General features: G+C 40.8%; 1 protein-coding gene across 4 annotated transcripts in view; it reads right to left on the reverse strand.

Annotated features, from left to right (window-relative positions):
* The window catches only part of TMEM255B (transmembrane protein 255B), an 82,607-nt gene that overhangs the window by 24,369 nt on the left and 33,600 nt on the right, over positions 1-24,638 (reverse strand). For 3 of the 4 annotated variants that reach the window (XM_026096963.2, XM_064503695.1, XM_064503690.1), the window contains one exon: positions 21,748-21,837. The exons of the other annotated variant lie outside the window; for it this stretch is intronic. In XM_026096963.2, the coding sequence (XP_025952748.1) occupies positions 21,748-21,837 (90 nt within the window). The remainder of the gene's footprint in view (positions 1-21,747; positions 21,838-24,638) is intronic. 4 annotated transcript variants of the gene reach the window in all.

Raw genomic sequence — 24,638 nt, forward strand, 5'->3', positions numbered from 1 at the left:
TTGATAAAGTATGGGGTAGATAAGTGGACAGTGAGGTGGACTGAAAACTGACCGAACTGCTGGGCTTATAGGGTTGTGGTAAGTGACTGGCCAGCTGGAGGCCAGCCACCAATAGTGTACCCTAGGGATCAAAACTGGGGCCAGTGTTGTTTAACATCACAACATTGACAAATGTGGTTTTGATCAGAATTTGTCTGTGACTGAAAGCAGCACTATTCCCAGGGGAGAGGGTGACTGATTAAGCCATACCAGCTACTATTGCTTAATAGTACCTTGCAGGAAAAGGGTGAGAGCTGTGACATTGAAGCAACCACTGTGAAGGCAGTAAATGTATTTGCATGCATGATCGTGGTAAATGTGTACATTTCCTCATGCAACTAGTTTTGAAAATAATATGTGCAGTCAGTCTGGTGAACCCAAATCAAACAAATGTATGGTGATCTAGAGTATAAAGATAACAAAGATTAGGTAATGACTTCACTCAGACATCCACAGAACTCAACACTTCAGGCATACAGGTTTTAAGTACATGTACACTGGGGATGCTGAAAGGTTAAATTGGTAAAAGCTTCGATTCAAATTTGATTTACATGCCACAGAGACGCTGTTGTTTGTCTGATTACTAAGGCATTTACATGAATAAGGCACCATGCAGACATTAAAAAGTGTTTAAAAATTATCCAGCAACATGCCACCCTGCATTAGCACCCATTGTATTTTATTGGCCTCTCTGATAACAAGGAAAACGAGACATATTTCAAAGCTATGAAAGTATTCCTGGCGGACTGCTCATAAAATACTCCATATTTTTATATTGTTTGCTGCAGACTGTGTATGAATACAGGCTACCCAGCAGTCCTTGATTCTACTGCTTATAGCAATACTGGTAGAGGCAGAACTACTTTTATATACTAGATATATGTGCTTTTTCCAGCTATTAACACTGGCTTTAAAATGTGTATCAACAATGTTCTGTTATATCCCCTCTTATTACCACATATAAATAAATAAGGTCATATTAAACAACATTTTCTAAACTTAGACTTATGGCAGTTTGATTGCATCTGCACATTATACACAAACACGCTCATACATAAAGTAAAAATGTCATCAGAATATAATAAAAAGACCTCAATATACACACACAGAGCAGAGAAGATGACTACCACTCGTAAGCTCTGTGAAACATGGATACCAAATAACCACAACAAAGCCAAGCACAATTAGCTAAGAACTCATCTTTTCGAGCTCTCACAAGGATTGAACAAAACCCAACCATTTTTCCTTTATATCAGTAAATAAACTTAAGTATGCAACTACTTTTCTATACAGAATTCTTCATCATTCTGCCAGCCTACTAGTGTTTGTCCTCCACATTTATCAGCACAGCTGTAGCTAGCAAATGTTTCCCATCTGCCCATCTCCAGTTAAAGGGAGTTACTCAAAGAAGCAGAAGGGGAGGACATTATTTATTATACATTAATATATTATATTATTATAATGTATATAATATTTAATATTATAATATTAATATATTAATAATATATATTAATGGGAGGTATGACGTAGCTCTGCTCCAACAACAGGGGTTGAGGAAGTTCCTGGTAATATCTGGTCCTGTAATGAGCTACACTGAGAAATACTTCTGAACTTGTGGCACTCCATGAAAACTTGATGCACTGAAGCCAAAGGAAGGCTTGCTGCTGAATTCAGCCAAAACAGGACTTCACTTCATTGCCTTCTAAGATTAGGCTACTGAAGAACATTTGTGAGCTTCCGGGATTTGACTAGCATTTCTCCTGCAGGGCTTATTGTTAGTCACACTAGAATTTGGGTTATAATTTTCAAAAACAATCTGGACAGCCAGGCACCTTTAACTTCATGCAAATCACAATCGGTCAGCCTTGAAACCCACAGAGCAAGCTGTAGCTCTCCCTGATCTCATTCCATGGTTTTTATTTCAATATTTCATTTGCATGTGTATTAGAATGTTAAAGAATAGTGAATTGAAACTGTCTAGAAATGGCTGCTTAGCACAACTTATATAAAACTTGCTTAGCATGAGTGGCTAGATTTGCTGAAGCCTTAGGCCAAGCATGGGAAAAGTAATGAATCTTTACTTAGTTTAATAAAAAAATAGTGCCTCAGAGCTCGTTCAGGCTGGGAAAATAAGGGAGCCACACGCACTCTGCGCACCTGTGTCACCAACTCCGAGAGGGAAGACGCCAAAACAATGGGGAAAAATAAGACCTTGGGAGACAACCGCCAGACCCAACAAAAACAGAGGTACAACCATCATCAGAGACTGCAAAAAAACAAGAATAAGGAGAAAAACAGCTTGCCTCAGAATGACGATGAGACCCAGTGAGGAGCAGGAGACCCCAGACCAAAAAATTATTATTGGTCTAATTATCGCGTGAGGGGTGGGAAATGTAAGTCGAAAAGACTATAATTACCCAGAATTTGTTTATGTTAGGGTCCTTCTTCAGAGGCACCCAGCTCGAGCTGTAATTACGGCATGCGCGTGATTAAAATTATGTGATTTGTTTTGATTTGACTCTGAACTTTTCTGCAGGAACCTAGGGTTGAGCCTTGTTATGGTGGCCGACAGGCCTAATTTCCATAACATAGAACCTGGGAATGATAAACAGAGGGAAGGCTTTATGCCATGAAAGAGAAGAATTTGGTCCAAATATGGAAGATTTTGGTTTCATTGGTTGCTTTCTGTTAAGAGCATACAGCACAAAATATATATATATATATATATTCTCTTTGATGGTAGGAGCACTGCAATGCATTATTTTTGTAAGGAAAGTATTCTTTGAACAGTATCTTCAGTGGATTTGGTATAACATCTTTGGTGGAGGGAGTTGTGTGGCTTTTAACTGAGGTATGGAAAGTAGATTTTTCTATTTCAGTTCTTGTTCCCTTGGAGAATGCATATATTTTGGATAACACAGGGAAAATTCCATTTCCCTTATGTTTAAGTCCACTTTCCGAAAACTGAGGTATAGCATAAACTGTATTGACTGAATTTTATCCCATACTTTACAGATGCAGAATATTACTAATAATTTATTAAAATAATTAAAGACTAAGGGCTATTTTTTCCAATGATAGCATTTATTTAGTTTTAGCTTCCATTGCTGCATCGATAGAAGCAGATTAATCAGTGCCAGGGAATGTTCCCAGGCCTGAAACTTGATCATCTATCCCACTAAATTGTTAGAACAGTGCCTGTGATAGTTTTGGCTGGAGTGAACTATCACTCTTCCAAATAATTCCTGGGCATGATTTGGGAATTAGCATGGGCCAAGGACCATTCCCAGTGAGCAATTTGGACACTGTCATACTATTTGTGGCTCTAAGAGACTTAAAAGGTAAGGACGTGGGCCATCCCACGCCAGCTGGCCTGGGAACCACAGAACAGTCCTGAGCACATACAAAAGACTAATATAGATAAAACCAAGAAGTCCAAAATCAGATTCATGGTTATGGTGGCTCATTAACTTGAAATATTTCATTTTCTGTTTGTGTCTTACTACCACATTTTTCCAAGTCTTTTTCATCTATAGCATAGCTAGCAGTGAGGAGGAAAGGGAGGTGCCAAGATTTTTCAAGTTTAATTCTAAAAGCAAACTGAAAATTTGTTCTTTAGTGCCAGATCAGCCACGTGCCAACAACTGGGTGTTCCTGGAGATTATCGCTCCCTTCGATATCAGGCTGTCTGGTAACTTCTTGAAAGCAGACAAGTAAATATGAACAAATAGATATTATTGCAACTTGCTTTTAGGCTTTTCTTGAGAGCTAGATGAAGCACAGGCATCTGTCTGCTTAACACTGACTGTCCCTGCAGCTGAAGGCATGAGAGGGTGCCCGTGTCTGCACAACAGGCACAGGGGAGCACACAGCCCTGAGAGACTTCAGACCAAAGAGGGAAGAATCTCATGAAAGAAGGTGCCAAAATCTGAAGGAGTTTGGGAAAGCAGACAGATTGGGTCACTGTGCGGGGACCTGAGCTCAAGCTGATTGTATCCCACCCCATACAGTAATGAGAAGTGTTCCAGATTTTTGGTCTTTCTTACATCTCCCTGTGCAAGAACCATTTCACAATCTTTTTTAACATTCCCAGTGAGATAGATGGGTGTCTCCTGAGGAACGCCACTGCTAAGAGATCCCAGGGATTCTTAAAGAGTGATCACTACAAGCCCCTTTGTGCTTTCACTCAGAAACAATATTTTTGTGCATTTTTTTAAATGTTATGATCAACTTCCATGTTGGCTGTGACAAGAAGCGCATTAATGAATGTTTGGGTAAAAGGTACAGGACAGTATTCTCAATACTGCGGCAAGGAGCTATCAGCTGTAAGAAACAAAACATCCTATACTTCTGTGTGCCCCTGTGCCTTGCAACTCCCACATAAAGCATAAGATTATACCTTCTGGAATCAGAAGCAAGTTTTTCTTTTTTTTTTGACAATTGTTTTCAGCTTTTACTCCTTCACAGCTGAACATGCAATGTGGTTTTCAGTTTCCAATTTCAGGAGCAGAAGAGGCTTTCCGAAAAAAAATTATTTTGCATAAATTCACTATTTTAAGAAAAGGGCACAAATAGTAACCTCCTGAACTCTCCCATTCCAGATTTCCACATATTGACCCCAGATCAGCTGATGGAAAACAAACTAATTACAATAACCATTTTAAACTGGCTAGATTCTTACAGACCTGTATCTTCTCTTGTGCTTGAAAAAGAACCTTTGATCTCCTGGTAGACCAACAGAATAGCTTACCAATAATTCATGCAAAGTTAAATTTTTGTATACATAGTTTACACACACACAGATAATTGTTAAAATACTACTCCTCACATGTCTCATGGAATGTTATGTGTGTAAGTAATGGCGCTATTTTAAAAACCTCTGCATTTCACAGAGCAGTGATGAAAACAGAGGTCACTGCCCAGTGGTAGGAACTTCTGGGCCAGACAGAGCATGCCTGCCCCCAGCACCTGGCTCCATGGGCTTCTCTTCTCATCCATCAACACCAGGGACTGCTCTTACAGGAGCACCAGGCAGCAGCTCTGGGCCTTTGCTGCACTGTGTTGAGCAGATAGGCTCCTTCAGTCAGTGCCACAGATGTTAAAAAGGCAGGGACTTGAACCAACCACTGCACCTCCATCTCTCTCTCATTCACTAAAACATCCAAACACTTAATAAATTGGTAAGCATGTAGCTGACAATAATCTGGAATACTGTGGTTGCTGCAAAACCCCACATTTTAAAAAAGCAACAGTCCAGATGCTAGAAAATAAAGCCCTGAATTCTGCAAACAGCAATTCTAAAAATAAAGAGTGTATTTTACTTGAAATGAAATTGGGAAGTTGGGAAAGAACAATCAATTATGCAAAAAAAAATAACTATATTGATAATTCTTATTTTCTTTGCATTTTGACCATCTACCAAGAGAGTCTTCTAGAGTTATTAACAGCCATTACCTCATTGCCCCTAACACTCAGCTCATCAGCAGCTTTTGAACCCAAACTTCAGTCTTGTTTTCATTCATCAAGTGGGCCTCCAGGTCTAGTCACTCTTGCATTTCAGCAATTTTCCTCCCCAGAAATACCACTACCCTTTCTGTGCTTGTTCCCTAATTTTTGCTCTGTAGTCTGTCCTCTTAGGAGCATGATCTTGACTCACAATGTAGAAAGTCACAGGCTGCCAGGGGGAGTACAGTGCATGGTCGTTGGGGTCTGGAAGAGTCAGTGCAAAAAAGAAGGAGTAAGTCATTATTGGACTGCAGTCCTACTTCTGTGCACCAGGTTGGCCCTGAGGTTATGCTACTGCCAAGGGGCTGCAATAGACTGGACCGTCAGGAACTGAAGGTTTTCAAAATTTTTGCCAATTTGTCAAAATTCAGCATTCACCAGGGAGAGAGGCCTACAATTAACAAAGTATTGAGAGTCTCTAAGCTTTACAAATAGATTTTTACGTGCTCTTTTGACCTAAGCTGCACACTTGACTATTGTGTGTTGATTCAATGTCTACATGTATTGTTGCTGCCTTACAAGTCAGGGTTCCCATACTTACGGTGCAGCAAATCTTTCAACAGCCAAGCTGTCCATGTTGTAGCCCCTACTGCAACTAGGATATATTAGTGATCCCCTGGTGCAAATAAATTGTTTCCAGCTTTGTTTAAATATTTAGGATGTAGTCAGGATAGTATTTGTTTAAAATTCTTTGGGTGATGTCATGCCATAAGAGAAATGATGTGAGAATCACTGTAGACTGCAGTCACTGCTTATCTTTTCTTGTGCTTCCCTGTACACCCTGCATGAACATAAGCTAGAAGCTAATCTTCCTCCAGTTTAGGGCCTGTCTTGTCTGCTATTATGAAATAATCTAAATCCAGTGCTGAAAAAAGGAAAAGCAGCTGGTATGGCTTACACACTTCTTTTCTCTCACAGACCAGATTTATTTTGTGCTGTGCTTTCCATGAGCTCTTTTTAGAATTTCTATTTAATTTGAAAGACCAAGTCCTACAGTATTTTCTTCTCTTAATGCTTAGAAGCAGTAGACAATTGTTTCAGGTCTTTCTAAGCACCAAGCACTCAAAAAGTACCTGCATACTGTCACAGCTGAAAGGCCACATACATGGATCTGTTTCACTTCGTTATTTCCTAACAGATTTTTCTTCCATTTAAAATGTTTCATAATAGTAGCCTCGGCTTCATCCTTCTTTATTTGGGGAAGCTTTCTGGGCTGGTAGTACCACTGCAGCCAAATGGAAAGCCTCCAGAGCCTGGAGAGGACCCACTGATTGCTGATGTGCGCAGAGAGGTCTGTACTTGGATAGATACAGTTCTGTTAGTAAAAATATTAAATCCTATTCAAATAATTTTTTTCAGTTGCTTTTCACTACATTCTGCCTGGCATGAAGACAGCAGAAGAGTTCCATCAGCCTTCACCAGCATGCATAGTGCAGCAGGATGAGTAAAAAAACCAAGGACTGACTCCCCTGCACTTACTCATGCAGGTGCCAGCAGCCCAGGCCCCTCTAGCTGACGCAGACATAGGTGGGTGCAGGGAGAGGTGCGTGCAGAGCTGTGGGGTGACTTCTCCCTCAGCTCAGGGTCTGCATGTTCTGCTGTGCTGCAAACCGGTATGGCATTAGAAGTAGTCAGTCTGGCTGTACTGGAGAGTTAGGGGCCACACAAACCTCTAGGGGGAAAACTACTCTCTTAATACACCAGACCTCTTGTAAATTCAAGCCTGGCACTGGGAAGAAGACTACTTTTCTTTAGCCAAGTTTTGCTACCTAATGTCTCTCGTGGTCAGGCAGTAGACCTCCCAATGATACCTATAATAGCTATTTTGTGTAGTTAAAATCTTAGGTTTCCCATTGGCTTTTAGTTTTCCAATGACACTGTTAGCTGATATTATTCAAAGCTGTAATTTTAGTTATTGCTTGATGCAATTATATATTTAATTGCTTATTATAGTTGATTACTTACATTGATTACATTAGCTTGATTATAGGGTTTGTTATATGAACTCTGTCTTGATTATAATGATGATGTGTCATGTGAGTAATTATCTTTTTCACAAGAATGCAAGAACTGTTCATTCTTTTTCTGTTAATGTAACCATGTAATGTAATATGATATGAAATACAACCCTCCTCCTCCCCTTTTGCCTTAATACTATTAGAATATATAAGAATATATGAGTCTCTAAGTGTACTACTGCAGGAACTGGCATTTTGTAAGACACTAACCTTTACACAACTGAAGTACTAAATATCTTGCTGACTTGAATGTAGGTTTTTTACATTTATGATGTTCTTTCAAATTAAATTTACATTAAAGAGAAGGAAAAGAGGCTGCATCAAATGCATCTAATTGAGCAACATGTATTCAAACAAAATGCTTGAATCTTAATTAATACTGCAGCGGGAAACACTGTTGCTTTTAATTTTCAGGGCACAGCAAAGCACTGACAGGGGTCTTTAAATGTCCCCCATTATAATCTAGGTAGTATAATAACAACTTTGTGTACTGAAGTTTTATGTTAGGCATTGAGCAGAAAACACATCAAGTAGGTGTTTATGCCCAGGAATTTGCCATCAAAGCTGTCTGTCATCCCTGTTGAGGGAAGCGCCCCACTGACAGACATCACTGCGCACTAGATGCCAGGGCGAAAGGGTTTGCCCAAGTGGAAGGGACTGCAGGACTAGATCCCAAAAATACAAACATTAGAAAGTAAAGGGTTCACTACAGAAGCCCTGGGAGAAATGAAGACGTAAGTTATAAAATTAAGACAGTCTAAACAATTAATGAAATGATTCATGTATATGCTGGTTGTTCAGGTACATCTCCACTGGCTCATCATTTTGAAGCTCAAGTGCATTTCAGAAGATCAGAGATGTTCACATACATGGTGTTCAGTCCTCCAAAGATGAAAAACACTGCATCTACTGGTGAGTGGGAGCACGGAGAGAACCACACTGAGGCATACACACAGGGAAATTCTAGGCCGGCTGTGTAGAAATTCCTTTATAGGTATGATATCTTATAAACACAATTTTTAAAACTTGGAATTTCTAATCACAGACTAATTAAATAAATTACAAGTATGAATTTCCAGAATTTGTCAACTGTGGTACAGTACATCTTTCCATATGCTCTGAAGAGCTATGAATGATCCTCAGTAAAAATTTATTGAATACCTGAGAACATACTGGACACTATTTGCAGCTGTACAGTCAGCCATCCACAGAGAACAATTTCTGCTATGTGATATTATTATTCATACTAATCATGGTTTCTTCTTAAAGATCAGACAAATAAAACCTCTGGTCTCTTGAAACCTTTTGCCCGGGCAAACTGCAGCATACACTTAAATATGTCCTCAATTTTTACTCTAATAAAAATTAAGGATATTTTTGTGCTTTGCTGGTTTATATCAATGTGAATAAAGGGCACCTTTTCCTTTGTTCACCCCACCAGTTTCTGCACAGGGCAATTCAAAACACTGGTTTTCACTTAACAAATGATGGAAAAAATGCCAAGTATTACTGCTGTTAAGTCTTAATTCTGCAACTAGCTGCTACTTTGCCCCTCTATGTATCTTTTTGAAGCTCTTAATTTTTCTGACAGTATCTATTTTATCTACCTGTTGATAGTCCCTGGAAATGCTTCTGAGAATAGGAAACAATGAAGGAAACTCTCTTCTGCCTGCAGCCCATAAAAGGGAAGTAGATTATGCTTGCAGACTGCAAGATCTTTGTCCCAGTCACCACCTTTTTCATGATTAAATTGTTATTAACTTGCTTTGTATGTTTTGCATAGATTCCATGATGGCTAGTGCTTTGCAAAGTAAGGATAAAGATGGAAGTAATTCATTTTCATCCCGGCTCTTAATTCAACAAAGCTAAACCAATTCCTGCCACTCAAACTGATTTTGGGGTGTAGAGGAGCCACATAGTGCATTGTATAGATGCAGATGATTACAACCTATAGAAACTAGAATATCTGTGTCACTTTAAATATGAAGCAAAACCTGCTCATCTTCCCTCTATGGAATCATGTGAGTAAAATGTGCAGAATTTCCCTCTGTATCTCTATAGCTGATTTACAAAATAAATACAAAATAGTCAGTGGAGTCTGCATCTAGCTAATTGCACTGAAAGCAAAGCTAAAAGAAAATGATTTAAGTTTCCAAGTCAAAGAAATAGGAAGTGCCAGATTTCCTATTACCCCCATGCACTGGAAGTTCTGCTCTGTTTTGCATTGACCTTGTGCTCTCTGTGAGACAGGCTCATATAATTAAATGGCAGTGATATTTAACCATTAACTTTCACATACTCACATGTGCGTGTCATTCTTGTAATATTTTCTTAGAGCACAAACCACTGATTTATTTTAAAATAAAATAAAAGAGCAGTCTTCCTCCCTCCTTAGTGCATGCAAATGTAGTAGCATGTCCTTTACTGCATCTTCAAGGAAGTTTTACCTCAAAGCTTCACTATTGCAGCTCAACCTATCAAACCAATGACATTAAAGGGGAATCTGAATATGGGGTGTTACATCTCAGCAAGGGAAAGGCAATGAAGTAATGTTTGTGCCATGGTGCTAGGGAAAGCTGGATGAGTCTTTGCTTTCCCCAACAGTGAAGGCTTCTGTCATTTACAGTGGCCTAGATGAAGCGCCAGGAGAGCCTGAGACAGACTTCTCTCTTGTCTTGTCCCGAGGGTTGCAGCATGGAATGAGGAGACCATGTGGTATATGATCTAGAGAGATGTAGCTGGGAAAGAAACCGGGTTTCTCTTTTTTCCTTCCCATTGACAAGAGTATTGCTCTTTGGCATCCAAACACAGTATGTGTGCTGTCTAATGCTTCAGACATCTATATTTGGTTGACACAGTGCCAACCCTTTTCCCTCAGCAAAACAAGTCACAGCAGGGAAGAAAAATGGATTTTTAAGAATTTTCAACTCAGCTAAACCTGAAAGGAATTTCAAGGAAGAAAGAGAAAAGGAGCTGTACAACCAGAGGGCTTTGTCCCTGCCAATATGAAAGACTCTGTAAATGGGAGGGGAAGATCTTAAGAGATTCTCCACAAAAGGGTTGCAGTTATTTTTCTTGCTGGAAAATGTCTGGCAACCAAATTAAACTATGCTACCAGCTTCTCTGTAATATTAATATACTCAGGCTGTATGTGCAGTACTTACCTGGCCAAAACCAGAGGAACATCTGACCACATATTCTTCAGAAAAATACTCTGAAGCCTTCCCCTGCCCCTCACACAGTGCTTGTGCTCTATGCTTTAGCCTAGGAAACACTAGCAAGTTGACAGTTTTGCGGGCAAGCCCTTCAATGCATCCAGAAGATTCATTATTGGGCTTTCTTGGGTATTATCTGATACCTGAAGAACACTGTTTTTAGTAGAGGTACTATTTCAATTATGTTCATGTTAAAGATTACATTTCCTTTGCAGATTTGAAGTCCAGAAAATGTGGATCAGAAATCTTTATCAATGGTTTTCAACCATTTTTAAACTGTAAACTCCTAAATATTTTCTAGCGGCAAATAGGTCTTGGCACAGCACAGGGAAACCAGGCAACATGAGTTTTTACCTAACCATAGAAATAGTCCACAGGACCCTTCTTTTAAGATGCTACTCTAGAATGATCTTCTGAATAACACAGACTAAATAGTTTTGCTCCACAATATCTGCATCCAGTTCATAACCTTTCCCTAAGCTTCATGAGATCACATAGAAAGGCACTTTGGATTTAAAGATTTCAGTGATGGACAACCCTCTGTACCCTTGACAAAGTTGCTCTCATAGTCCATGACTATTATCATCAAAACTGTGTCTACTCCATGGTTTGAATCTGTTTAGCATTGACTTCCTCTTACTGCACTTACACATGCTTTTGTGTAACAGACTAAAGAGCCCTCTGTTATCAGATAGCCTTTGATTATGTAGATGCATTACAATAGCCAAGATCAATTCACTTCTCAACCTTTTCTTTTATAAATAAAATAAATGAAACTTCTGAGCTCTGTTGCTAAAGATGCTGCTGCAAACTTCAAATTTTTTTTGTCTGAACTCCTTCCAAGTTGACAACATCCTTTGTGAAGCACAGAGAAACACCAGAGCTGGAGTCAGTAATCTAGCAACGGTCTCACAGGCTATTTCTATATGGCCAAATAAAGGGAGTTAGGGACTGATCTCCAGACCTGAGATCAAGCGGTCTCATCCACACAGCTTAGTGTTACCCCATGTAGTGCAGATTTGTTTTGAAGAAAGCTTGCAGGAGTGGTCTAAAACAGAGCTGAAGTGGGAGCTAACAATTCAGCAGGGGTCTGATGCTTGAGTTTATTCCATAGCAGCATAGTAGACATGGCTACTAATACCTTATAAAATGCCTGTCATTATAGGTAACACAACTTCCTCTTCCTAGTAGACATTACAGCCCACTAACTCTGGGATCATCTTAGCTCGCTTAGCTACAACATCACCCTGGGACATTATGCCTTTACGTTCAGATTTTTTACCACATTGATGCTTAATCCCTCTTCAGACCTGCTTCCTTCCAGAACACACTGGCTCTATCCTACATCTAAGATATGTTCTTTTTCTCCACTCTCGTTTGTGCATGTCACCTGTAAGTACTAGCATGGCAAAAAGGCATCCTGAAAGCCCTCCCCTGGCCAAGGCAGATTCTTCTGGGGAAGACATGCTAACCTACAAGAGCACTGATGTAACTGCAGTTACTGTGGAGGAAACCTTCACCTAGAAGGAGCTGATTTTGCTTGTTGAGTGTGCGCCAGAGCAGACAGCACAGTTTCCCTCTGTAGATGTCTGTAACTTGTTCCAGGGGTCTCCAAATTAGGACGGAAACCTATCCAGCATGAGGAGCTCTTCCTCCATCTGGACTGTGATGATCAAGGAAAGGTAGTTCTCCTTTGATTTAAAGTATATCCAGTTGCATCTGGATGCATGAGCATAACTGCTGTGTGAATATAGTCATCTTGTAGTTGAAAAGAGAAATCTTGGTAGAATGGCTTAAGCTGGCTGCAAGTGTCCTGCTCGCTCCAACTCTTGAAGTAAGTCCACAAAAAAGAATAAATTCCCCCTTGTAATTGATTGGTACTGCAGGAAGGTGCTTTCTGCTTCCCATCCCACTGTCAGATGCAAGATCTAATACTAGTACTTAATACTCTGGGATAGTAGACCATTGCCTTAAAAATGCACTGCATGCTAACTAAAGCACTTTGTATTTAAGAAGATCATCAATAAAACATTCTTCACCTCAGTGGACCTTCAGTGAAAATGAAGAAAAGTGTCCGAGAGTTCTACACTAGAGGTAGAACAATGCATGTCTGGAAGCTGAACATCTTCAGTATAAACATCACTATTGAACTAGTGCTAGCTTTCAGTTAGAAATGACTCGTACTCACTCTTGCTAAAAAACCCCCAAACCCTTTATGGTATATGCTATGCCATGCTATTATATTAATAAGTCATGCAGGATGGAAATGGAATTAAAAGTAATTAGCTGTAATTTTGTCTCGTGTAGCAGCATGGAGAAAGTAAAATGCATTTAGGGTTTTTCTCCAGAGAAGCTAGATAACTTAATTGAGATGAGAAATTACTTACTCTTGGGGTTGAGTTTTCTACTACCAGTTGTCAAGGTAACAACTTCGTTAGAAATGAAATACAGCTATTTGTTTTTCTATTAAATGAAAGGCCAGCAGACTCATTTAGAACATTTTCAAATGGCTTCTTAAAAGATCTGCAGAGCCTGGCTTGAAGTGTGCAGGGCATGAAGGTAGGGCTTGACACAAGCCATGGCTTTATGAAGTCCCACTGTAGTGCATATATGCAGTCGTTATCAGCAAAGCTGCCAGGGAACCCCTGCTGCAATTTTTGGCTGCGTTTCTGTAATCTGCACAGGAAACTTCAGAGTGGAAGAGGTTTGACATTCTCGGCCATTACATGTACAACCACCAGATGGTGCCTCAAAACGCATCAATTCTTGAGCACATATATCCAGCATCTGCCTACTCTGAAGCAGCAAAGAGCAAGTAGCTTGCTAGTGCATGGGCATCCCTGCCTGGAGGTCTGTGCTTATAACAGTATCTTCCTTGGGTCATTATCAGATCTTTAATGCATTTGAGGTTGTACTTCTTTGATTAACTACTGTCCCAAACAGCAGTCTCATAATGTTTCGTTGGTTCAGTCATCGCTGGATTCACTGCTTCTAGCTCAGTTTGACACTGACTTTAAGCCGAGCCAAGTGAATGCTGCAGCCCAAAGAACTGGTCCTGCACTCCTTCCAGTTTCCAGCTACACTTTCCCACCTCTCGCATTGTGCTGGCACTGACAACTCTGCATCTGCCTGATAAACTGGATGAGGAACCAGTTCAGCAGGAGGAAAAACACATATGACATGGTTTTTCCCTTCAGTCGGTCCCTAGGCAGGCTCATAAGCTTTAGTACTACAAGAGAAGAGGCAGAAACATGAAGCCAGGGGAAGGAGGATGCCACTTTTTGACAGCCACCCTATTTCAGTTGGCTTACAGAGATTTTTTTGACCTCAGACAGCTGACCTGAGCCACAGTACTCTGTAACCCATAAAACACTAAAAACTCTGATGTTTATCAAGACTGATAAAACCCAGACTGCTAACATAGCTTCACTGTTCTCCTCAACAGCCTCTCTACTTGTGAAGGAAGCTAGAGCACCAAGTGGCTCAGGGTCCTATCAAGTCCATTCATTTGGACTTCTGCCTTGGGAGTTTTCAATCTAACACTTGATCCTTCCTTTGTACTCACAAGCCCTATGCTCCCCACCAGCTCCACCAGTGCTCACTGTAACTCAGCAGGGGTAGACTTCATCAGCAACACACTATTTTATCAGTTTTGAAACATACTGATCTGGCTTTCTGATCAATGCCCTGAGAATCTGGTTCCTGATGCTTTCCTAAATGTTCTCCCTAGATGGTAACCTGGATATGGCAGTTCTGTTGAGCCTGTTCTCCATTGCCCCAGCTCTCCCAACAGGGCATTCCCCTTTCTGGCTTTAGAGGAGGGTTGTGCTTGTGCCCACAACAGCCCCAGTCACTAAAAGACAGAAGAAAAGAGCACAGGCTTGAGAATATACAGTCTACCTTCTTAGCAACTGAAGGGAGAGAGGACAACCCATCTACTTTTGCTGCCACTCATTGTTTCTGTGTGCAGTCACTGGCCATGGTGATTTTGCAGCTTCTCAGTCTAAAGGCATAAAATACCACATAACTAACAGTGCATTTGCCACATGTTTTCCGTGAGAAAAAAGCAACACTCACCTCCCTGAGCAGGTCTGTAGCTGTAGCACAGAGGCCAGAGAGAACATGATGGCCGGCAGCAATGTGTAAATGTTCAGGGCCCACAGTAGTTCCAGCTGCTGTCACACTGTGACTGCCAATAAATTCAAAGCAGAGGGATCAAGACTGCCTGGCTCCAAAAGTATAGGCAACTTTCCACAGGAGGAAGAGTTGTATTTGCAGTATTTCGACCAGAACTGGGAGTCACAAGGCAAAATTGTCTTGGTCTAAATCCTTTAAGAAAAACTGAAAGAACTAAAACCCACACTCACTCAAATGTTAGTTTTTGTTGTGACTGGCTGGAACTGCAGTTTTATAATGTAGCTATTTGTTCACTGGATGGGGCTACCATATTTCCATCACATAGTATGGCAGCTCTTGAGCTCTACTAACCAGAGGTGAATTCACATCAGCAACCTCCAGAGGAAGACTCACTTTCCCATCAAGTCTCTGTTCTTCCCAGAAAGTGAGTTTACATAATTCCACTCTTACTAAACAGTTTATTGACTTAACGTGCATGAAGACAAGACACATACTTCAAGTTTCGTTTCTAAACTCCCAAAGCTATAGGTAATTACCCAGCTGATAATGCTTCAGCAGTTTCACAGCCCCCACAATCAAGCGGAAGAAACCAGAACAGCTGAAAATGAAATGAAATGAATGTGATGCAGAAGTGGTTTTGCAGAAGGGGAAGGGAATCTAAGGGATATTCTAGGACTGCCTGGTTCAATGTGCGTTCCAGATCTCATGACAGACAAGCAGTTCTGACTTTTCAATGTGCGTTCCAGATCTCATGACAGACAAGCAGTTCTGACTTTCCACAGCTCATACATTTGTCCCTCTAACAACTACACGAGTTTTCATAACTTCAGTGGAAGAGATTGACACCTTACAGCAAATGTAAAGCTCACACATAGACATACCGTCCGAAAGAGGGCAAAACGAGGGCCCAGGACTGGAACCTGCCTCTACTTCTGTTCCAATTCTAGCGCATTTTAAGTGCTGAGAACAGCTTGTGAGAATCTACTACTGTAAATCAAAATCTAAAGTGTCGTCTCTGGTTCTGGGCAGGATGGGAATTTTCACCTTAGCTTGAAATGAGTGATGTCATGCCTGAGGCACCAAGAAGCCTCTCCTCTATATACTTTCAGTCATATTAAAATGCTCCAGTTAGGCAAGATCACTTATTATGTATATACAATATAGGATTTCAGAGCCACAGCATCACACATTTTTATCACAGAGGCTCTACAGTTTGTGGTCTAACTTTCTTCAGAATAACCAATGTTAGCAGAAAATGAAAAACCCACAGATGTTCTCTCATTCTTCCACCATTTCACTATTGCGATCCAATGAAGCCTGCAGCAAGAATAAAAAAGTCTCCATATCTCCATAAACAAAGCAATCATTTGTGTTTATGTTTTCTATTAAAGATCAACAGGTCTCCACTGATCTTAGGCAGGATAATCTTATGGGTAAATTCATTTTATCCTGTCTCTGGACCAGTTTTCACAACATTTCGCATTTCACCACCTTCTTCCTCGTTCCTTACTTGTGGAGACTTAAGAAAATGCTTGAATGGAATATGGTTTATCCATATAATAACAGAGTTCTGAAATCCCAAAACAACAGTGCAAAATGTTCCCTGAAATAGTGGCTATTTCAGAGGAACATCTTGGAGGAACTTTTAAGATACTTTAGCCACACAGCCCTTGGCCAAATTTTTTATTAGACCTTATAGCTCTCTGTGGCAGAGGAGCAGGGCTCCAATAACAAGGGGACAGTAGACTGCATATGCACAGCAGTTCCAATATGTAGATTTATGCTGTCCCTTCACTGCACCACATAAAATCAGACTGTGTTAAAAATCACTTCCTTTTACAGCAAGTTCATGCCCGACCATAAACTTCACTAAAATAGAACTTCAGCTAAGAGGACGTAGCAGTCACTAACAATAAGATACACAGAGGTCATTATCAACGACTTAGGCTCTATAAACACAGAAAATTCAGCTCAGGTCATGCTTAAAAGAAAGCCAAAAATGTTAGCGAAATGGCAACTAATACTCTTTACTCTTTTCTGTAGGCAATAGAATTTTAGAAGGGAAATCTAATGCCTCTTTAAAAATGGCTGAACCTGAATCTAAATCCATTGACTGTATTCTTTTAGTTTTTATTCAGTGTCAATGCAAAATCCTGCATCTGAGATGGAATAACTCCATGTAGTAGTTCAAGCTGGCTAGGTAGCAGCTCTGCCAGAAAAAACAGATGCTTGTGGACAAGCTGAACAGCAGTGATGACCGGTTGCCTAGTTGGCAGTTTGACTGGGCTGCATTAGCAAGAACATACCCTGTAGGCTGAAGAAGTGATTATTCCCCTCTGATGAACACTCACAAGGCCACATCTGAGTACAATGTCCAATTTTAGTCCCTCTCCAATACAAGAAAGACATGAACAAACTGCAGCAAGATCAGTGGAGGGCCACTAAGATGAATAGGAGTCTAGAGAACATGATGTACCAAGACAGACTGAAGGAATTGGACTTGTTCAATGTGCAGAAGGGAAGGCTTAGGATGAGATCTTTTTGCTGCCTTGCACTACCTAAAGGATCATTAAGAACCAAAGGGGTGTCCAGAGAAAGGATAAGGGCAAGTCACAAGTTGCAGCTTCACTTATACATCTTCTGGTGTTCTCATTCTTAATACCCTAAGCTCTTTAGCTCTCTTCTCATAAATCTGCCCTGATGTTGTGTGTGAATTCCACTCTACACAACAAGACCAAAGAACAGTTCTCTTAGTCAAGCAAAGGAGACTTCCCTTGAACTGTGAGTTTCTCCCAGAGCTTTCAGACATGTCAGAGTCTCTTCTTATCCCATACTATAGGTAAATGTGACTGGTACACATGTCAGTATTGATGTTCTCTGATTCCCAGTTAAGTATGTAAAAAGATGATACACAAAGCATTTGTCTCCACAGCTTAAAATGTTTGCCAGTGCTTTAGGTACTTGTCATCTTCCTGACCTCCTCAGAAAGCTGTTGTACACAATTTCCTCACCTCATGAGTGGATTTCTTGTTGCTGGCTATTTTATGTTCTGCCTGGGGATAACCACAAAGCCAAAAATCATCACATCACTGCATATTCATTCTAGGTTTGAATTGTTTCATTTGATTCTGTCTTTTCTTTTTTTTTTTTCTTGAAGGTGAAGAGTGCAGCTGAAGGGACCAATGGCGAAATTAACTTAACATGGTAAATTACATCTGCATTATTTTTCAGATAAGCTAGTGCTACTTTAAATCAAACTACTTTTCTTTCAGTGTTTTAAATTTTATAAGTGCTGTGCTCCAGAGCTTTCTATTAAGCAAAGTGTTTTTAAATGAGTCTTAAATAATTTAAATATCTCTTTTTTGAAATACATCCCCTTCCAGGAATAATTTTTGTCAATTTTATGCCTGCTTGAAAAGAAAACAGAACAGAGGAAGTATTTTATTATTCCATCTGCAGTTTTATAAGAGGAGGAGAAAATGTGCAACAGTAAGAGTCTCCATTCAAAAGCAGGCACACACTGAGAAAAATATATAATGTTGTGATTTGTCTTCTCAGCATCCCTTCCAACTCAAATGAAGTTAAAAATAAAATGAAAAACAGGAGACATTTCTTATTCTGAATTGATGTGAAGGAGGATGTTGCATCTGTTGGCTTCAGCTAGCAGTTCCCCTCCAGGAAGGGATGGGCCTGAGGTGGTATCAGCACCCTGATACTGCAGAGATGAAAGAACACAACCCAGCTTCTCCTTATTAAAGCATTAAGGCTTTAATGCGGACCTAAGCACCTATTCTGATGTGCCAGGAGTTTGGCCTTTCTTTGAGTGGAGGACAGTTTAGTCCCATTCTCCAGCAGTTATCCCCCAAAGGCAGTGGCCAAAGTACTAACAGCACAACACGGGTCAGAAAACAGTTAGTACCGGCCTTGGTTGGTCCAGGCAAATGGACTTACTACATTGTTACTGCTCCTCCTGAAGGAAATTAGCTATGTAAAGCAGAGGAAAGGTAATGAAATACTAATACAGCAGCAGTGACACCATAGTCTGCATGACCCACCTTCTTTTGACAAGGTACCAGCTTTATTATAAGACAAATTGGAAGTGTCCTTACACTACCACCCCTACAGATTTCCCCACGTATGTCAGTCAGAGAAAATAGGTGATGTACATCTTTATTTAACCTGATTTTATTAAGTTCCTTGTTTGACAGAGGAATAGAATGAGATGATGTCCATAAGCACACATTAAGGGCATGCCATGACAGCAAGAAAAGCCATGCAGCTATATATACTTTGATAAAGAAGAGGTGAATATAAACCTAGGTATTATGAATGAGATCCTGTTTCTTCACAGTTAAAGGTATGGTAGTGTTCAGATACGATATTGCAGTTTGATTTAGGTAGGAAGCAATGTAGTTTCTAGAATAGCTAAATAAGTAATGTGAAAGGAATGTAAAGCCAAAAGAGTGAAAACTGATGAAGCAAACACCTAGAAATATGAAAGGGCTGATGTTTGTCCCTGTGTTTGAGATTCAGCATACACAGTGTCCTCTGACACAGTAGCTTGCATTACAGAAGTCAAAACTATATCTAACCTCAGCAGTATGGGGTTGTAGCTGTGTAACTGTATCACAGTCATAAAGTCAATGCAGCTGTTGCATGAGAGAGCTCACAGCACACCACAAGGAAATCGTAGTGCTCAGTCAGGAAGACAGACAGCACCCTGCACCACCCCAGCTCTCAGGCTGAGAGTGAACTGACTTATTATAGAATTGTTAATATAACTTCCCTCCTGCTCTGGGTGTGGATTGTATGCTGTACACAAAGGATGAGTACAGATCACACTATATTTATACTCAGAATGGCACTGATCTTCTGAAGATTCTGCAAAGGAATCAGGGAAGACTAAGAGGCTACCATACCATAAAGCATGGTGGAAACACACGGAAAACCGAGCAAGACACAATGAAAGGCAAAGTGATGCTGAACTGGAGCTACTCCCATCGTGCTAAAAGGCTCTGCACAGGTAAATTACAATATTGCAAGCCAACAGCAAGTGGGAGAGTGGTCTGGGCACTCAGTAAGCATCAAATGCAAAGATTCTTTTTAAAAAGAACCCAAGTTGTTAACATTTCTCTCCCTATATAAGTGCAATTTGAACAATTCCTAATGATCAGATCAAAGCAGGCCAAAAATAAGTCTGATTCCCACGAAATTAGGAGTCAGGCCCAATGCTTGAATAAACGGCAATGGTTTTCTGGGGCACAACCACTGTGAATTTTCAGGAGCAGGGAGGCTGAGCAGGAATCTGCTCCTCCCCTCTTTTAAGTAGCTCTCCTGGAAAGGCTCCCTAGGCTTACACTCCCACCCTAATCAGAAATAAAGTTATACCAATTTTCAGGCAGTGCAACAGCAGGGCCCATCAGAGGCAAAGCAAGCCACTTCAGTTTCAGGCAGGCTCTGTTTAGCACAAAACATGATTTTAATGCAGAGTGTTTATTCATGTTCATATTGCACAACTCAGTTGTTTATACCAATAGATGTCTCCTTCCTTGTGACATGAGGTTTTGAAACCCACATTTGGTATTAAGTCCTTTTCGATAAGAGTAAAAAGAGAAATAGTTTTACAGCTTTATGTTCCACATGATCCAGAGCCTAATTCTTCTGACGCATTTACTAACAAAAAAATAGGTATAGTTCTAGTGATGCCAGTGCTGTTACGTTACCCCTCAACAAACATAAGCAGAAAGATGCTCAGGCCCGTGATATTTTGTACCAGTGTGGGGCTCATATACCATCATTACTTGCTGTATTAGGCACCACTGTACATCTGAGTCCCAGTGACTATTAAAACATTTAACTTACTATTTCCTGATACTTTTTCAAACCAAAACTCAACTAAAAGGTTGTCTTTAGATTGATTTTTAGGTATTTAACCACGAAAGACAGAGCAGCCCACAATACTTATCTGATATATGAAACTGACCTGTGCAAATCATCCCGCGCTCCAATTTGTCTGTCTTGTCCCTTGATTGATCCCTCTTGCCTAATACTTTACTTCAAACTTTGTGAGCGAAAAAAATCACTGTTTGTTGTAAGTTTGTGTAGCGCCTACTTTAAGAAAGTGTTAGGGCATGAGAAAGATGCCTAGGCACTGATAGGTAGTCATGAACTACTGGTAAAGCTACTGCTTCTGTAGTACTATAAATGTCCTTTTGAAGGAAAAAGACGGTAGAACGGAGACTGGGTTTGGAAGACACACTGGAAATACCAGTCACTCTGGTCACATGATCAAGCCTTTGATGGCAGGTATATGGTCAGATCTGGGTTGTTGTCACTCAGTAGGTGCCCTTTCATGCAACCTCTAACCAAAGCCTTCCACTCTTTCCGCTCTCTTTGCTCCATGAAAATCATCCCTTCTGTGCTGTCACAATCCACTTCCCTACTAAAGACAGCAATGGCATTTTTGGTGTTCTTCACTGGTGCATTCCAAATTGTGACTATGCTCACAAAGCCTATCTGCAAAATGAAATAAAGGCTGGTGGCAGCTGATGTGTCCTTCCTTTCCCAAGCAGGTATTAATTTATGCATGGCTGTTATTACATCATTTTACATCACCTCAGTATTTGGAACTCTCTGAGAGTTGAATAAGTGGTTGGCAAAATCTCTGGGTATTGGCATGATGGGCTTTCTTGTCAATTTTTTGCCAAAAGACATTTCTCTAAGAAGAACTATCAAAAAAATTAATATGCTGCTAAACCACAAGAAAATGCCTTCCTGTTAGAAATGACATAAGCAATCAAAAATGAAAGATGACAGAAAATCACTGTACTTACTATATGTCGTGCTGCAAATACTCCATCAACTATTGCACAACAGAACGCTGCTACCACGCCAAAGCTGATAAACACAATGGATGCTACTAACTGAGAAGAGAAAAACAGATTAAGTAATGCTTTCAATATAATTCTTTAAGTAAAACAATTATACTAATTTTTCTAGGATTCTTGAATGATGTTTTGCACTGGTGTCATTCACATTTTATCAGTGTGGCAGGATGCCAATCATGCAGGAGAAAAAGAAAAGGCAGAAATTCTTGATGCTGAGTTGACATACAGTCCAGTCTATTAGAAAAGCTTAAATCTTTCTCGTAAAAATTAAGTCAGATGTAAGAGTTATTAAATTTAGTGATGATTTCTCCTAAACCAACTTATTTAATAAAACAGCAATGGCATCCATAGGAAGCATGGCAAAAAGCCATATTCCTGTTGGCTCACATCAGTCTCTAGAGCTTTGCTACAGTGATAGTAAATCACACATATAGATAAAGACATTCCAATGAATTAATAATTAGCTTGTCAGAAAGCTTTTCTTACCCCAAACTGTTTATGACGCCTCAGGACATTACAAAAATCACAGAATCACAGAATACCTGAGGTTGGAAGGGATTTCTGGAGATCACCTAGTCCAACACCTCTGATGAAACAAGGTAACCTAAAGCACGTTGCCCAGGACTGTGTCCAGATAGCTTTTGAATATCTCCAAGGATGGAGACTCCACAACCTCTCTGGGCAACTTGTTCCAGTGTACATAGAATCACAGAATGGTTGAGGTTGGAAGGGACCTTTAAAGATCATCTAGTCCAACATCCCTGCTCAAACAAGGTCACCTAAAGCAGGCTGCCCAGCACTCTGTCCAAACAGGTTTTGAATATCTCCAATGATGGAGACTCCACAACCTCTCTGGGCAACCTGGGCCAGTGCTCTGTCACCCTCACACTAAAAAAAGGTTTATGGCCAGATGGAACTTCCTCTGTTCCAGTTTGCTGCACTGTGTCCTGTCACTGGCCACCACTGAAAAGACTCTGGCCCCATCCCCTTTACACTTTCCCTTCAGATATTTAAATGCATTGATAAGGTCCTCCTCAGCCTTCTCTTCTCCACGCTGAACAGGCCCAGCTCTTGCAACCTTTCCTCATAGGAGAGATGCTCCACTCCCTTCACTCTCTTAGCGGACCTTCGCGAGACTCGCTCCAGTAGCTCCATGTCTCTCTTCTACTGGGGAGCCCACAACTGGACACTGTACTCCAGGTGTGGCCTCCCCAGGGCTGAGCAGAGGGGGAGCATCACCTCCCTCCACCTGCTGGCAGTGCTCTTCCTAGTGCAGCCCAGGATAGCTTTTCTCGGCCCCAGGGGCACATTGCTGGCTCGCGGTCAACTTCCTGTCCACCAGGACTCCCAGGTCCTTCTCTGCAGAGCTGCTTTCCAGCAGGTCAGACCCCAGCCTGTAGAGTGCATGGGGTTATTCCTCCCCTCCGCAGGTGCAGGTCCCTGCACTTGCCTTTGTTGAACTTCATGAGGTTCCTCTCTGCCCATCCCTCCAGCCTGTTGAGGTCCCTCTGAATGGCAGCACAGCCATCTGGTGTATCAGCCACTCCTCCCACTTTGGTATCATCAGCACACTTGCTGAGGAGGCACTCTGTCCCTTCCTCCAGGTCACTGATGAATACATTGAACGGGATCAGGCCCAGTAGTGACCCCTGGGGGACACCACTTGCTACAGGCCTCCAACTAGTATCTCCCTTCTCTTTCCTTTCCCCTGCAATCTTTTGGAGACTTTGACAGTCACACTGAGCATTCACTGAGAAAGATAAGCCACAGTTGTTTGACCTGATGTTTGTGTTCTAATTGCTGCAACTTGAAAAAGCAAAAGCAAAGAGAAAAACCTATTCAAACATCAGCTTTTTCGGTCATCTAATCTTTATATCAAGCGTTTTTTTCCTGAGAAGTAACGAAACAAGTGAATAAAGCTTATTAAAAGTAAGAAGTGTCTGTGTGGACATCTGTAACTTCATAATCAGCTTTTAGAACTTTTTTACAGCAGATACCCTATAGAGAGGGCACCAAGTTTCATCTCAGAGCAACTTATTACAGATATATTATCAAATTGAGACTGTAATACTGACAGTATAAAGTCAATATAGCATCAATATGGGACACAGCGTAGTATTTCCTCACAGGAAAATGCATATTGTTCAAGTAAGAAATTATGGCCTTACAACCCTATAGCATTGGGAAGGTGGCTCAAAGCTGTATCAAACATTTGGAAATAAGAGCTCTCAGTGAATCAGCAAAAAGTACAGCTTCAAAGTAGATAACCAAAAAGAATCACAGCTTCCAAATGCTTTTTGACATACTCTTGTAATCCTTCATTAGCTCGTGGAGCACACAAAATGGGCAACCCATGTCTTTACGTCATATCTTGTAATCACAAGTAAGACAGCACGGCCACAGGCGTTGCTATGTAATCTGAATCCTAGGCATGGGGAGGAACAAGCAGGCAGAAGTAGCTGAAGCTGATGTTACTGGCTGATCTTGTGAACCAGCTGCACACCCATCACAGCCAGCTCCATCCTGCAGTGAAGAGGTGGAAACTCCAAGAAAACACTGCCAGCTGCATCACTCTTCGAACTCCGCTGTCTCTTGGCTCTCCAGCATGGTGGGTCATGTCTTGTGGATCTGGCTATCTAAAGATCTTGGCATGCAACTCATAGGATCAAGAAGGCTGTGTGTTCCTTGTAGAGCACTATCATCACTGCAGAACAGTTTGGGCTGTGCTGCTCTGCTGCAGGTACATTTGCTACAGCACTGGTCTCCTTATTTGAGAAAGCAGCAGTGTTTGAAAGTTCAGATTAAGTCATTATTGTCTGATAGCCCTATCTTGTTTT

This window comes from Dromaius novaehollandiae, chromosome 1 (genome assembly GCF_036370855.1).
Source record: "Dromaius novaehollandiae isolate bDroNov1 chromosome 1, bDroNov1.hap1, whole genome shotgun sequence".
Classification (NCBI taxonomy): Eukaryota; Metazoa; Chordata; class Aves; order Casuariiformes; family Dromaiidae; genus Dromaius; species Dromaius novaehollandiae.